Genomic DNA, 16189 nt, shown 5'->3' with positions numbered 1-16189 from the left:
TATCGGTTGCCAGTTTAAACGACGCTGCTGTGTGTGCAATGCAAATTGACTAATGTGCGGGTATTTATGTTTTCTTCAAAATTGGATAATGTAGACCCTGACGCCGGCACACAACAGCTTACGTCGTTTTCAAATGACCTCGTCAGATGGTCTCTAACCGCCACTGTGTCTCTGCACGGATATTACCCTGCAGGAATAACCAGGGCAGCCTGCCCGATTCAAACCTCTGCGCCGTCCACTCGTCTCTACCCAAACATCACTTCCTTCCCGACGCACCACCTCGTGGTTTATATTCAAAGCTATCGTTGGTTAAACATTGTTTTTGTAAAGTACGTATTCCACGCACAGCAGGCTAAGTGAACCCGTTAGGCTACCCCACTGCGTGATATCGGCAGGGTGGAAATAGTAAGCAGACAAAAAAAGTAATATTTAAAAAACTTTTATAAAAACACGCTTTAATTAAATGTACCCAACGAGTAATGGAAGAACTCCACGACTCCAGGAAGTGACCCCGAAGCTTGCCATGACGTAAGGGACGTGGTGATGTACAGCCAACGTCAGTTGAGCGTGGACAATTAGACCCAAGCCGAAACATAACATATCAAAAATGATGTTTAAAAAAATATATATATTTTATGATAGAATATAGTATTGTCATCAGTATGACATAAGTTTGCAGTCGATACCACATTGGGAAGTAGGTTAAAATTGACTTACAAGATTTGAGGATACAACACCAACGACAATAACAACAGCAGACAGAGTGAATTAAATAAAAGCGTGTAATAAAAGAAGAATGCTTCCTATCCCCAACACCGAGAAGTGGTTTTCGTGTTTCTTAACGCAGCCACTCCGCCCTGGCAAGGGGCGCCGTTGCAAGTCGTGGAGCAGCCTCGGACTGAGCCGCGTGTCCCAGCCGCGGGGTTGGGAGCGTGAGCCACATCCCTTGCCACGAACTGGAGCCCGATCAGGCTCAGCAACCTGCGGCTCAGGGAAGCCACGAGCCGCATGCGGCTCTTTCACGACTGGCTCTTGACGTTGTGGACGGTGCATTGCGGATCTGGAAATATTGAGGGTTCTTCTTTTTTTTACGATTGAAATTGAACAAAAAGGCTCTCGTGGTGATTTTGATCGCCTCCTCCTGAGCTCTATCATCCCACCCCGCCCCGAACGACACAGATCCCGTGGGAGCAGCTCCTGTGAGCGAGCAGCTATTGAGGCTGGCCGCAGCGCAGGAGGGAGTGCCATTGTCAGCACCACGCCCGCCCGCCCGCCCGCCCGTCCGCCTTTGTCTCGCCACCTATTCATCCTGTACTTTGTTTCTGGGCAGTAATTAATGTTTAGCTAAGGCGATGTATTTCAATACAAATTACATTCAAAATCTTATTTTTGCGTGCAGCGCTTTTGATACACGTTGTGAATTGTGCTTTTTTTAATTAATGGATATATTGACACTTATTTACGGATGTTTTTTACACACTGCACCAGGTACTCATTTAAAACTGAGTCGACCAATGGGAGGCCCAGGATTGGCTCAGATTTAAGGCTCGGCGGTCAACTTATTGGAGACCCAGGATCGATTCAGATATTCGCCCCCGATGTTAGCCGTGAGCGATAACACGATGTAACACCATTTTTGTTCCTGGGTACTAAGTGTTATGTTTTATTGCTTATGCCTAAAAAGTATAGAAAATGGATATTATTCCCCACAAACTTTGCTGTTCTGACCAGGACTTTACGTGAAGGAATGACACAAATGCACACCGCGTTTTCTCATTGAAAATTGGTCAATTTAAAAATGTCACTGTCCTGGTCACAAAAGCAAAGTTTGTGGGGAATAATAGCAATTTTCTGTACTTTTGAGGCATAAGCAATTAGGCAATAACACTTACTACCCAGTAACAAAGAGCACGTGCTATACATTGTGTATCATCACAGCGCACTGCGCTAAGCGCCATGCTGGCAGCCCAAATCACCCTGCAGTCTCCCGCCTCGCCCCCAAGACAAAGATCCCCCGTACAGCCTCTACGGACTTGTGGGGCAAGTGCTGTTAGCGAGTAGCACCCATGAAGGCCGGCACAGCGCACGAGGGGGTGGGTGGCCAGCACCACACCAGGCTGCTTTGTCTTCCCAGTGGCGATGTTTACTACACACCGCACCAGGTACTAATTTCAGGCTGAGTCGACGTAGGGGAGACCCAGGACCGGTTCAGATAATCACCACTGCTGCTGCTGTTGGCCTTGAGGGCGAATCGAACTCGGGTCGCCCTGGTTAATCGTGGAGCGCGCTAACCACAACACTTCCACTTCAGACAAAGATCCCCTGTATAGCTTGGCCACACTGTTGGGGCAAGTGCTGCTAGCGAGTAGCACCCATGGAGGCCGGCACTGTGGCACACGAGGGGGTGGGGGGTGGCCAACACCACGCCTGGCCACCTTTGTCTCCCCAGTGGTGATGTTTACACACCGCACCAGGAACTCATTTCAGGCTAAGTCGATCTAGGGGAGGCCCACGAACGATTCAGATATTCGTCACGGGAGTTGGCCGTGAGCCCCCGATCCTCCCTCGCTGGACGCAGCCGTGAGATGGGCAGCTGCGAGTTTGGGCGAGCGGTGGTTGCTGTGCAGGGCGGAGTGCGGATGTCTGCTGCAGCCATCGATTGCTTCCACCTCGTTTAGTATTCACACCCCGCCACTGTCTCGACTCAACAGATGCCGTCTGCTGCGCTCCCTGTGCCCGTGCCAGGGCGAACATTTACAAAAATATGAATGTGCAAACAAACGTTATGTAAACACTGGGTCAAATTGCTTCAGTCTGTAAACGAGCAGAATTGTAAACAATTTCCTTCTGCCCCTTTGCATGGTTTGTACTGAATATTTTCATTGAAATAGAAGAGTACGCCGTTTAAAATTGTTTGGAAAATCTAGAGGATGTATAAGAATGTTAACGTCCTTTAAACGTCCTGCCAGGAAAAATGTGTCCTGCTCACAAACAGGATAACACGTAATCTAGATTATTACGTACTTAACTGTTATATTTTGTCAAATATGTGCCTTTAGGATGTAGTGAATACATGTTGCAGTAAAATCATCTACATGTGACTGATTCCATCCAGCCACAGTTACAATGAGGAGGCAATTGCAAAAAAAACCATCATTATTTACAGCACATTGCCAGTTATGGCCCAAAATGATGTAAGAATTCGGCAGAACGTCTGCTGCAAGCAGCATCATACCATTTTGTAAAATGGTACCATTTTTATTTAAAACAAGGCAAGTTATTTATTCTACTTATTAATGGAAGCTCTCGTAATTGCTACCCTAAGACAGGATTTATTGGTATTTTTGTATTTATAATACATTGGACTTTGGATTAATAAACACAAGCAGCGATGTCAAGGGATCTTTATACGCAAATCGCTACCACGTGTCATGCTCTCGCACTGTCTGTCTTTGCTGCTCACAGACAATATTGAGCTTCTGCCATTCTTTGAGGCTCACAGACGGCAGCAGTGGTGAGCGCAGGTCTTATTGGCTGGGCACAGTCCGTCTTTCAATGTCAATCAATGAAGAGGGAGCATGCGATGCTCATTATGTAATTCGTGAGTGAATGACGCCAATTTGGTTGAATGTGGGAAAGCGAGCTTTGTGCTTGCCGTGAGACTCGCTTTGAGGGAGTCCCAATATCAAAGAAAAGTTATTTTCCAGAAACCGTAATGTACCCACCTTACCAACCTGGGTGATTGACACCTGAAATGAATAAACACGGCTCACTTATACAAGAAGGGTAATACGCCATGAAATACGAATTCCAATAACATTTCGGGGACAGCTTTGTCAGCGGCGTGGAATCGCAAACCAAACGGGCTTCACCATCGGCGTTATAATCTAACGATGCCAACCACGCCGCCTCTTAAGACAAAATGGACTTGCTGTGATGCTTTTGCATCCGCTGACGAGATGGGAGCAAATGAAATCAGTTCGTGTGCAGGTGCTCGGTGCAGTGCGACATCGCAGGATCGTGCAAGAGGGATGGGGGTGAATTGGTCACGCCTTCATTCAGCAGTGGCCATGGCTGCTGATGATAATGATGAGTATATCTACTGCACGATATAAGATCCCCAGCAGAGAGTAGCATGATCCACTCATATGAAGTTGTATTTAACGACTGGTGCTCCACCATTATTATTGTTATCATTAAAACCACAATGTATCCTGCAGCATGACGGTGCTCATTACTTTAAATATCCCTGAGTTTAACTGAGGTCAAAAATGCTCACGTGTGATTGCAAAACTTGTCCATCAAGCCACACGAAACAAAAGCAAACTATTGACATCGCTTGCAGCCGAAACCACGCTCTCATGTGGCGTTTGAAAAATAACCAGTACACGGATTGGCCTTGTAAATCGTGTTCTTGATTCTTTTGCACACAGAGACAACCGCGATAAAACTGGAGCTTTATAGATGTCCGACTGGCACATGCTTGATTTATCTCCTAAACCCTTCCCATCACATGTTTTTGATTCGCTAATTCCTCCCCCTGCTTGCCACATGCAGGGTGTTTGGTTACAAACACTCCGAAAGCGGTGTGGGGAATAAAGATTTGACAAGCGTAATCGTTTTCAGTTGTTGCCCGCCTCTACATGAAAGAAAGCAATTTAAGAACTATCCCAGAATTTACAGGCCATGCCTCATGTCTCTGACAGTGTAATAACTACACGTTTAAAAATATATAACAATTTATATTTGAAATTGCAAAAATATTCCAATTTGCAATAAAGTTGCCAGTCAAAACAAAATGTAAAAATAACCTTCATTATGGGCAGCGTTTATACAAAAATCAACTTGTATTCGATGTGTGCATGTGGTCGTCAGTATGCCACAAGGGAGCAGTAGCATACTGATGAGCACACTGCTCTACGAATCCACTTACCTGGGTTCGATTGCTAATCATGGTGATTAATGATATTGGAACCTATCCTGGGCTTCCCCTAGGTCCACTCAGCCCAACATGAGTACCTGGTGCAGTGAGTAAACAACACCGTGGTTGCTGCCCACTCCACCCCCTCCTGTACCTTGCCTGCACTGAGCAGGTGCTCACTAACAGCACTTGCCCCAACAGCCTGCGGAGGCTGCACGGGGGATCTTTGCCTCTGTGCTGAACCTATGCAAAAAAGCAGCCCCGTTCACTATAATGGACTTCTCGTACATTCCTGAACATTCCTCATGCAACTCCCAGTGGTCCACATTCGAGCTAATTATATTTAACCAGATGGTGGTTCCCTACCACACCGAGGCCCACACTTACACGGAAGCAGGAATACACACTTTGTAGACAGTTGTGGTAACGTATATCGGTCCAGTCTGGTTCATTTAAATGTCGTGTAAATGGTAAAGGGTACATCAATGGTGGTTGATTGGCAGGTCGCGTGGGGTGGTGTCAATGGTGGGCACTCCCACACCAGCGTGGGAAAGTAGGCAAAACACTCTCTCGAGAGGGGCCAATTCCACCAGCAGCGGCGTCAATATGCAATTGAAATGCCGCACATTTAATCGGACATAGGAACGTGGAATTAGTTTAGCACACTGCAGTCTCCACGAGTCTGACGTGACAACGGTTTAAACCCGACTCGAGATGGCACTAGATGTTGGATGGATAACTCCACTCACAAGTCACCCGAGCAGGAGGGTAAATCAGTATAATCTTGATGTATTTATTATTTTATTTTGCCAGGCGAGGCCCACCAAGCTACTATGTAGCTCTTTTTCAAAAACGACCTGGCCACAAATGATAGCTCAACGAAGTGGCTGAGCACGTGGAAATATATAGCAGCAGCCAAATACTTTAAATGCACGTTGATTCTAAATGTGGAGGGAAATACCGGAGGGCCTGGAGAAAAATCCATGCTACCATAGGAAGAGAGACATGCAAACATCAGAGGCGGTATCGACCCACGACCTCCTGTATACCAGGCGAGGTAGTTAACATCTCGCCACCGTGGCGCCCACCACTCTGTGCCACGTGACCGTGCTGTGTGCTGTAATTGCACATGCAGCAGTAGTCGTGGGTGAGATCTGAGTGGGTGAGATCTGAGTGGGTGAGATCTGAGTGGGTGAGATCTGAGTGGGTGAGATGGGAGTGTGTGAGATGGGAGTGGGTGAGATGGGAGTGTGTGAGATGGGAGTGGGTGAGATCTGAGTGGGTGAGATGGGAGTGGGTGAGATCTGAGTGGGTGAGATCTGAGTGGGTGAGATCTGAGTGGATGAGATCTGAGTGGGTGAGATCTGAGTGGATGAGATCTGAGTGGGTGAGATGGGAGTGGGTGAGATGGGAGTGGGTGAGATGGGAGTGTGTGAGATCTGAGTGGGTGAGATCTGAGTGGGTGAGATCGGAGTGCGTGAGATCTGAGTGGGTGAGATGGGAGTGGGTGAGATGGGAGTGTGTGAGATGGGAGTGGGTGAGATCTGAGTGGGTGAGATCTGAGTGGGTGAGATGGGAGTGGGTGAGATCTGAGTGGGTGAGATCTGAGTGGGTGAGATCTGAGTGGGTGAGATCTGAGTGGGTGAGATCTGAGTGGGTGAGATCTGAGTGGGTGAGATGGGAGTGGGTGAGATGGGAGTGGGTGAGATGGGAGTGGGTGAGATGGGAGTGGGTGAGATGGGAGTGGGTGAGATCTGAGTGGGTGAGATCAGGCCAGGGGGGAAGCTGTGACTCGACAAGGGCGGAGGGGGCGGTGGTGGGAACATTTTTATTGAAAGGGAGGTCATGGGAGGTGGTGGTGGGTGGATGCAGCCAACCCAGGAGCGAAGAAAAAAAGAGCCCACACCGTGTGTAGCGGTGCGGAGCAGACTTCTTCATGGGTCTGTGGTTCCACAGCCAAAGGCCTGCCACCACCGCTATGGAGGGGCCAAGTGCGTGTGGGAGATGATAGTTGTGAGGTGATAGTATAAGAGTGATGTTCACTAAGACATTTTTCTGTAAATGTGTTACTGGAAATACAGAGTTCATCGATGAGATTTCCATTAATAGCGATTTTACACAAAGCCACTGCAGTTTTTTTTTAAGCACGCGTAAACTTGTAGCAGATTACAATATAGTCAATTAATAAATTAATGGCAGTTTGCACCATCTCCACTGGGTGATTGGATATGAGATCACACTTTTTTGCTGATTCCTAAAATATTTGGTTATTCGCTGCTCACGAGATGGGCTGAAAAAGTTAAGCCATATCAAATAATTGTTAAGCCATATAGAAATACTTTTAAGACATATATAAATATTGTTAAGCCATGTAGAAAATATTGTTAAGCCATATAGAAAAGATCGTGCTTTCTATTTCCCCGTCTCCACGGTCTCTCGAAAGCAGGCCGAGCTGGCCCATGAAGTGCCCGGTTCTGCCTCAGGCACCACAGGAAGGGAGGGCCCACGGGGTCTAACTCACACAGGCAGGGCCCTGGGGTCTGACTCCCAGAGGCAGGGAGGGCCCCAGGGTCTGACTCCCAGAGGCAGGGAGGACCCCAGGGTCTGACTCACACAGGCAGGGCCCTGGGGTCTGACTCCCAGAGGCAGGGAGGGCCCTGGGGTCTGACTCCCAGAGGCAGGGAGGGCCCACGGGGTCTGACTCCCACAGGCAGGGAGGGCCCCAGGGTCTGACTCCCAGAGGCAGGGAGGGCCCACGGGGTCTGACTCACACAGGCAGGGAGGGCCCCAGGGTCTGACTCCCAGAGGCAGGGAGGGCCCTGGGGTCTGACTCCCACAGGCAGGACCCACAGGGTCTGACTCCCACAGGCAGGGAAGGCCCCAGGGTCTGACTCCCAGAGGCAGGGAGGGCCCACGGGGTCTGACTCCCAGAGGCAGGGAGGGCCCACAGGGTCTGACTCCCACAGGGAGGGCCCACGGGGTCTGACTCCCAGAGGCAGGGAGGGCCCGGGGTCTGACTCTCCGCATTTGGCGAGCCGTGAGGTTCTGCTGCCGTGATGCCTCCCACTCCTTCCCCTACACCCCCCCCCCCTCTGAAACCTAGACAGGATAAGATCTCGATTTTTTTATATTTAAACAAAAAAATGTCTGCATGGGTCAGTTGAGGCTAATTTAGGCTAAATTTGTTTTTTTTCCTTCAACGTTATGCCATGTGTTTTACAGCTGGGAAGTTGAACTTGCGGAGTCCCCGTCACAGCGTCTTTATCTCACCCCACATTGACCAGAAGTCATCCCATTTCGTTCCCCGAGGAAAGCCGAGAGGGTTCGGTTGTTGGGGTTGGTTCGGCCCAGGCCTGCCATGGGATCATGGCGCCTCGGGTTCAGCTCCGTGAGATGCCCCGGGCCACGTCAGCTCTCAGTGGGCATAGAAATGCGGCATTAAGAAGGGCCCCCATCATTTGCTTTGATAGCAACTCCACTGAGTTCCATACCACTCGGTTGTCATGACTTCTTACGTGATATCTACAAGAAAAAAAAGAATTTAAAAATATGGATAATTAACACAGCTCTGTGGTTTAAATTAGATAGAATTAATATGGACTAATAATACACTGTATATGTGAGTATTGTTTAACACGTAGGCTTTTGTGAGTATTGCTCCCTCCTAAGACAGTCCTCAATATATTTGTCATTGCTTTGACAGCTAATGTCACTCAAAAGTGACTAACGCGCGTGTTAATGTGTGGCTGCCTGCCAAAGGGTACGTGTATATCAAAGTCCAATTAGGCTCGCAGGGAGGAAAAGCTTCCCCCACTCCTGCCGCAAACAGAACGACCTTCAAGTCGCACGCACAGCATCGTAACAAGCAGCACCAACAACAAAACAAGCGGATCTCACAAAATGGAGAAATTAAATAATATTATTTGATCCATCATAAAATACATAGAGCTTACAAAACCGGCACAGACTCTAAACGATGTCAATGATCGTGCCTTGCCAGAGGAGAACACGGTTTATTTTATTTTATACCTACGTGACTTTACCGAAAGACCCAAAGAGTATAGAGAGCACGGTAGGAGATTGATGGCATTCCAAGTGATTGCGGTGGTTCAAGCCGCGTCTCAGTTTAAAGGCCCAGCGATATGCACAGCCCTTCCTATGAGGAGCTGTTTGACGCGCCACAACACCCATGCTACGGCTGCTCACCGTGCCCATTGAATCAACCCTTCCACCTTCACGTGTTTGTGGCCAGATCAGGGTTTTAGTTCGTTCTGTTGCTGCGCTGTTCTGGGCAGGACACTGGGACTTGCAATCCGGAGATGATCGCCGGCTGGGTATCCGAGTGCGGCAGTGGCATGGCCAAGTAGTTGTGTCTATCCCTCTGCCTCTGTACACCGAGAAATGTAAATTATTTCTGTGACAAAGTTACTTATATATATGACACATGAGGTGGAAGAGAGTAGGCTGGAGTACTTTCGAAAGCTAAACTTAGATAATGACAACATACCAATGCACCTAAATAAGAACAAACGCTATTCGCACTCCTCTTTCGTAAATGGGACGTGAAGGCGGACCCGTGTGATTGTGGCCATGCACGCCACAATATGGGCCACGTTCTGCCGTCGTAAACCACTTGAGTCTGCGCTCTTTTAGTGGAGGAGCAGCAAAACAAGAGACTCTCTCTCCAGAAGCCCTCTCGCTGCGCCTAGCAGATCTCGACATTGGCATGGAGCTCCTGAACTTATTGCCATACGCAAGAATAGAATCCTCCATCCATGATGTATGGATCAGTAACAGTCGTTAAGTAAAATTACAAAAAACTTAAAAGTGCGCAAGGAAGCATGGAGATAAATGCGCGCTTAAAATTACATGGGTCGGATAACGTATAGCATGTAGGTAAATTGTAGCATCCAAACTATGAAGAAAAGTGCACTTGGGTAGGACACGTGGCTATAAGGGATGTCAATGTTCAAGATAAGTCGATGTTCAAGAACGATAACGGAGTGGCAGCCAGGAAACAGCGCCCATCCTCGAGGATGTTGCCGAAGGAGTTGTGCGTACTTGCCGTGCCGAGTGGTTGTATTTAAGAATCGCGAGAGGTGATGATGGTGGTGGTAGCTTTGCGAGCCCTTCATCCAGCAGTGGATTGACTGCCGGGGCAGGTTTAAAGGAAGCCCAGGACCAGTTCATGGCACTCGCCACTGACGTTAGTGGGTCGATTAATCGTACCCGCAGTATTCTCTCCAGAGCCGAGTATTTCTATGGAAAACGCTGCATAATCTGTAACGTCACACACCCCCCCCCCTCCCACGTCTGCAACTTGGTACGTGCCTCCATCGCTCGGAAGGCTTATACAAAGCCCGTGAGCACGTTCGCACATTACCGGGTGAATCTAACCATAATCTATCCAGAGCCCTCATTTTTATTGTCCACTAGGATAGCATGACAATTAAAATAATTAGAAAACCAAGTTACGAGATTTTCCAAGGTGTAAATCCGCTAAAAAAACAGTGTCCATCATTTGGACGCTGTCTTTCCAACAGCTGTTTCTTCACCCGAGGACGGCTGCTTGTGTTGTGGCCGAAACGTCGTGAGAATTTTTATTTTATTGTTGTATTTTTATTATTTCCCTTCTACGTGACTTTACCGAAAGAACCAAGAAGACGAGTGTCCATTGGTTATTGCTTATAAGCAACCACGTCGGCGACTGTGCAGTTATAAGGCGAATTGTTTCACAACACAACCACGAGGTGGTGGTGGTGATGATAGCCAAGGAAGCCTTCCTCCAGCAGTTGACTGGTCATGGCTGATGCGACATTGCCGTCATGACGAAAGCATGCAAGGATTCGTATGGATTGCAGTTTATACGGCATCCACTTAAATCGATGCATTTTTCCACTGCATGCAGCTAGCGTCGAAAGGCTTTTCTGGAAAACGGACTCGTTTATCAACTCGTCACTCCCTAGGAGTGCCATCTCAGCAACGAGCAATTCCGCACACGCCTGCAGACAGCTGGTGCCGTCACCATTCCAAAATCCACGAGGGACAACCTCCAGCAGCCCATCTTAAGTCACCGATAACAATGTCCCACAATCTACGAGTACCACCAAGCACATTCTTTTCGGGGGCCACTCGTCACACCCGGCCTGCCATAAACTGGAGGCCACAAGGGCAAGATGCAGCACCGAATTGAGTCAAGGCAGTTGGAAAAATACCCAAGTTTGCAGCAGGGCAAATCGCTCAAGAGGTGGCCTGCTACGAGCTAGCGATTCTTGCACCAAAAATCCAAGTAGGCCATTGCAATATCATGAAAATAACAGGCAAGCTACTAAAAGACGACCAGTCATTACAAAACCATGAGGCTGCAATCTAATACAAATCTAAAATGTGTTACTAGCTTTGCCGAAGCTTCAGACTGCAATCAGGCAATCCCTAAACAAGACCAAGCATCGGTTTTGAATTATAAAGCCGAGGTTTTTGCTCGATACCCTGCGCCTATATTGTTTGTGTTTCACAATACAATGCGGGCAATCCAAACAAATATCCCAGGATTGTATTGCATACAATTTGGGTCGATGGAAAACTCCCGACTATTTTACAAGAACAGAACCTGGCGCTGTTCTGCAAATAAGTTCACGCTCAGTCTCCAAACTCCTTTTTGCTCAATAATCAAAAGTTAATTCACTTTCCTGACAAATTAGACTCGGAACAATTGGCTTGCGTAAATTACTGTGCATCCAAAGCAAAAATGGCAGACTTAACATTCTGCAAGGTATAAAACGGAAGGTTAACGTTTCCATGAACGTCAAAATGCCACGACAGATTACGAGTTGCTTGCATCTTAAATGGTTTATGAATGCCAGTATGAAACGAGCATCTTAATCTGCAAGTCACTATTCAACATTTTAATGATGTTCATATACGCAACAGAAAGAACCTCCATCACCACAGCAGTAGAGTTTTCATCGGTTTGTTTGTTTAATGTTCATAGTAAGTGCACATTACAAATAAGCTTGTTGCACAGCGTGCTCCCAACAGACCAATGGCATTTTAGAGGGGCATTAACACAAAGCCCATATACCACAGGTTAACCAACCGTTTGGTCCCCATACTGGTAGCAAGGGGAGGGGGGAAAGTAAATTGCTTTACAACAGAAAATTATTTCACGTAAAAAAACTAAGACCACCACAATTCACAGGGAAGTATCTCCCCCCCCCCTCTTGAGCCATGGACGGGATGCATGTTGAGGGCACGGCAGCTCCTGAACACCTCACGCGTCTGGCTGACTCTTCTCCTGGTCAATCGCTGCAAGGACAAACGTGGTGGAGGGAACAATTACTTTCTACAGAAGGAACTGGTTCTGAACAAATGCACACGTGGAACGGGGCAACATTTTGAGTCACCGATGAGCCGATTCATTTAGTCAAAAATACTCAATTATGGAGTTTTGGGTACATTCTGTCCGAATATTCATAAATATTAAAGTTTTAAATGGCCTCTCCATCTTCGATAGAACAATTAAAGACTCCTTAGCAGACCGATTAAAACAATGCATTACAGGAGCATGAAAGGGATGTCATTAAATTTAACCTCAGGTCGACTTGACTTGGGCACGGAAAGGGGCACCTGCCCTACAGCCAGATACATTTTTAATGATGAAGCAGACTAAGTGGCCTTCAAAAAGAGGCGTCACAGCCGTGCAGCAGAGGCAGACACCAGCAACACCTGACAGAGCACCCAAGGGCGACAGGCCGATGCATCTGCCTAACGACCACCCAGAGACTTCAATGTTCCGCCACTGCTCAAATATTCATGGCCACATGCTGTGGTCACTTTTAACTATAAATCTTAGCTTTGAAAATAAATTAGATGTACATTTGACAAAAAACATTTTATTTCCATCTCGTGGGGCAAAGCCTCCATTATTAATATCTTATCAGAAATTTTTTTGGATGCAAATGAATTTCCACCGATAAGTGCAGAACAAAAGCTCTACGTCCCATCAAAATGCTGGACACCTACATTGAAGAGCTCTATAGCTCAAATTATTTCAGTATAAATCAATATTAATTCAGAAATGTCACAATGAATAATAAAACGTGCACTTCTGCAAAGGTGGCGAGGGATGGATGGATGCATGTTGAACTTCTTGCACACTGCATGCTAATCGGAAGCAGGGGTGTAGTCGTGCAGAAATGAAAGCGAGGGGCATCAAGGCATTTGTGGATGGGTGGAATGCAGCAGTCGGGCAAGGAGGGGGGAGGGCGAGGGTAGTGAAAGGAGGGGGGGGGTACTCACTCTCCTTCGTGGGCAGGGTGTTCTTCTCAGTGGTCTCCGCTTTCTTCAGCTTCGACTTGTCGAACTTCTCAATAGAACTCAGGTCTGGTTTATCTGCCATGTTGCTGCAGAGTTGCTGACACACGAACAACACCATTACACATTAGCACAGACGCACGCCACCATCTAAGATGTCATCCGAGGCTACTGCCGCATTGCGAATTGGCATCGGTGGGCCGGCAAAAGCTCAAGTTATTTTGAGAGGCAATTTGCCTGGCGTTCATCTGATTAGAACCAATGTGCCGGTTATCAGATTACAGCAAGAACGAGGCTACATTTGACCAAGCAAGCCGTACGAAGCCTCGCAAATAACCTGCAAAATGTATTTATCTTTCCAATTGACGGTCTCCCATTCAACAAGTTTACACGACCACACCCACCCATCAGCAGCAGCCTTCGATGGCTCTTGGGACATTCCAATGGCTCAATTTACAACCTCAATTGCAGACATCTGTCCAATAGCTTAGTTTATACACTTTAAAGTCACACCGTGGATGGTAACAGTGTTGAGGCGTTACATTTATCATTTACACGGGAAGGACTTAATTTAATCACCAATTAAGAATGTGCCCCCCCCCCTCCTGTAAAGCCAAGTGTGCCATTATTGCACGGGGTCAATTGCTCGACATTTTATTTCTACAGTCTCAAAGCCCCCTTTGTTGACAAATGGGCGTGGGTCATCCCTTTACACAAAGACGCCAACTCACATTTGTTTCGTAAAATAAATTATTGTATTACCTTCAGTCTGGGCTCAACAAGCAACAGCAATTACACGCACAGACGGCTAAATATTTGCAGTAGCAACACGTAAATGACCCTCACCGCTCCTACACCGTCTACACCAACGCAACCATTCTTCTTCAAGTTGAATATTTTCGGGAAAAACAGAATACCACAAAAATGTATTCAACATCTAAATCGTGTGCCATGATGGCATTAAAATTATAAACTTATGGTGGCCTAGGCCGTGCTCGAGAGGGCTGCGAATGAATGAATGACGAGCTTCTGGGGCACAATGGTGAGGGGCTGGGGGACCACGCCCCACTCAACGTGGGTCGCCATTGTTCGTCTGCGGAGAGGATCGGGGCCACGACTTGGCAGTGGGATAGTCAGAGGGGCCCCCCTCCCCGAACGAGCAGCAATCTCACAGCACAAAGGGGCACGGACTCTCCCCTCCTTCCCACCCACTTGTCATCGCCGAGATGTGCCACATGCCCCTCTGCACACACCTCCCTGCTGAATAGCACCGCCACATTGGTCACAGATTTGTTATATTAACATTCTGTACACGCTTAGAAGGTCCACATGGATTCTATATATTTTTTAAAGGAGAAATGCTTTATGGCGTATTTGGATAAATGTTAAAATTTGGCAAGTTGCTTTAAAGCCACAGACGTGGGGGAGAACCTTGCAATAAAAAATCCGCCCGCCCGTTTGATCCTCCCACGTACCTGCTAATAAAAGCAAACATTATTGGCGAAAAAGGAGACATTAAATCCTCAAAAGGGCAGGGCAAATTCTTGTTAAAATTTTTTGCTACAAGCCAACAGCGCCGCTGTGCGCAAATACGGGCATCAATATAGTTATTAAAAATATAACATATAGCGAATAGCGTTAACATCTCCACCGTTTCAGATTTAACGTGGGAGGGGTTGGGGAAATAATTATACGAGCAATTACACTCGAGAGTAACGTGGCTTGAAGCGAAACAAAGAAAAAGCCGGGCGAGAGGGGAGGGGGGTTACTCACTTGGGACGCTCAACACAGCCACGACCTCCCGGATTCCTCGCTGCAGTGCGACTCCGCCTACAGAGCGCCCTCTTTTATACACGGCCCGCGGTCACGTGGGCTCGCCCTGACCACGCCCACATCCGTCTGGCCACGCCCATCGCCTGGTTAGTCACGCCCACCACCGGGCTAAGCCACGCCCATCGCCGGTTAGCCACGCCCACAGTAAATATTTCACTTTGTCAAGTCACGTCGATAAAAAATTATATCCAAATAATAAAATTAATTAATATAAAAATAATACATTTCATATAATAAAATTAATTAATATAAAAAAATAATACATTTAAAATAATAAAAGAAAAAACCCCACGACGTTTCGATCGCAACACAAGCGGTCTTCATCAGGCGGAGAGAAACGAGGGGGCAAGTCTCAATTTATTATTTTTAATTTTATTATTTCATTTTCTATGGTGGTGGTAATGTTGATGTTGTTGCTGCTGCTGCTACGTTGGCAGACCGGTGTTTGTGTTGGTGGACAAACGCAAATACCGCAACACACAGAAAATAACTCGACGCATTCATCAATACAACTGTGCGTGGCCTTAAATGGGAGAGAGATAAACATATATGGATGTAATAGGCGACGTTTCGGTCAATGGCCCTTCTTCATGTAAAATGTATAACAATGTTCTTTGAAGACTGATGTGATCTAAAGGGCCATTATCTGAAACGTCGCTTATGTATTGTATTGTTTTAAAACCACCGTGTTATTCATTAATGCATTGAACCCATTAAGTTGACCACACCTTTTCTTCCAGGCCCTCATTAACATATTGATCACGCCCATTTCTAGCTGGACCCGCCCATTAGCCACCTGTGATTCGCTCATTGGTTTATTGACCACGCCCATATCGATTGGCCACGCCCATTAAAGTTCCCATTACCCAAATAGGGCATGTTTGGCTCCTGGCATCCACACCAACTCACGCGTGCCCCACACAGCCACCATGTCCCAGTTGTTTCCTTGTCTGAGTATTTAATTGCGTTAATTGCATTGATATGTTATTTAAATGGTTCAGCACGTGCCCTTATTTGATTAATAATGAGTCGTTGCGCATGATTAGTCAATTGTAACAATAGGCCCAAACGTTGATGATGGAATGATTGGCGTCCTTAATGGGGCATTGAGAGTCAAACTGG

At 47.0% G+C, this 16189-nt stretch overlaps 1 protein-coding gene across 1 annotated transcript; it reads right to left on the bottom strand.

Annotated features, from left to right (window-relative positions):
• Window positions 1-11875: 11875 nt before the first annotated feature.
• Window positions 11876-15093, bottom strand: LOC144937699 (thymosin beta-10-like). The gene is made up of 3 exons (XM_078865126.1): window positions 15008-15093; window positions 13220-13334; window positions 11876-12226 (listed from the first exon to the last, which is right to left on the bottom strand). Exons 2-3 carry the CDS (start codon window positions 13317-13319, stop codon window positions 12192-12194), a joined length of 135 nt encoding a protein of 44 aa, XP_078721252.1. The 5' UTR covers window positions 13320-13334; window positions 15008-15093; the 3' UTR covers window positions 11876-12191.
• Between the last annotated feature and the right edge of the window lie 1096 nt (window positions 15094-16189).

This window comes from Lampetra fluviatilis, chromosome 19 (assembly GCF_964198595.1).
Source record: "Lampetra fluviatilis chromosome 19, kcLamFluv1.1, whole genome shotgun sequence".
Classification (NCBI taxonomy): domain Eukaryota; kingdom Metazoa; phylum Chordata; class Hyperoartia; order Petromyzontiformes; family Petromyzontidae; genus Lampetra; species Lampetra fluviatilis.
Note: the sequence above shows the minus strand (reverse complement) of the source record. Positions and strands in the feature narration are given on the sequence as shown.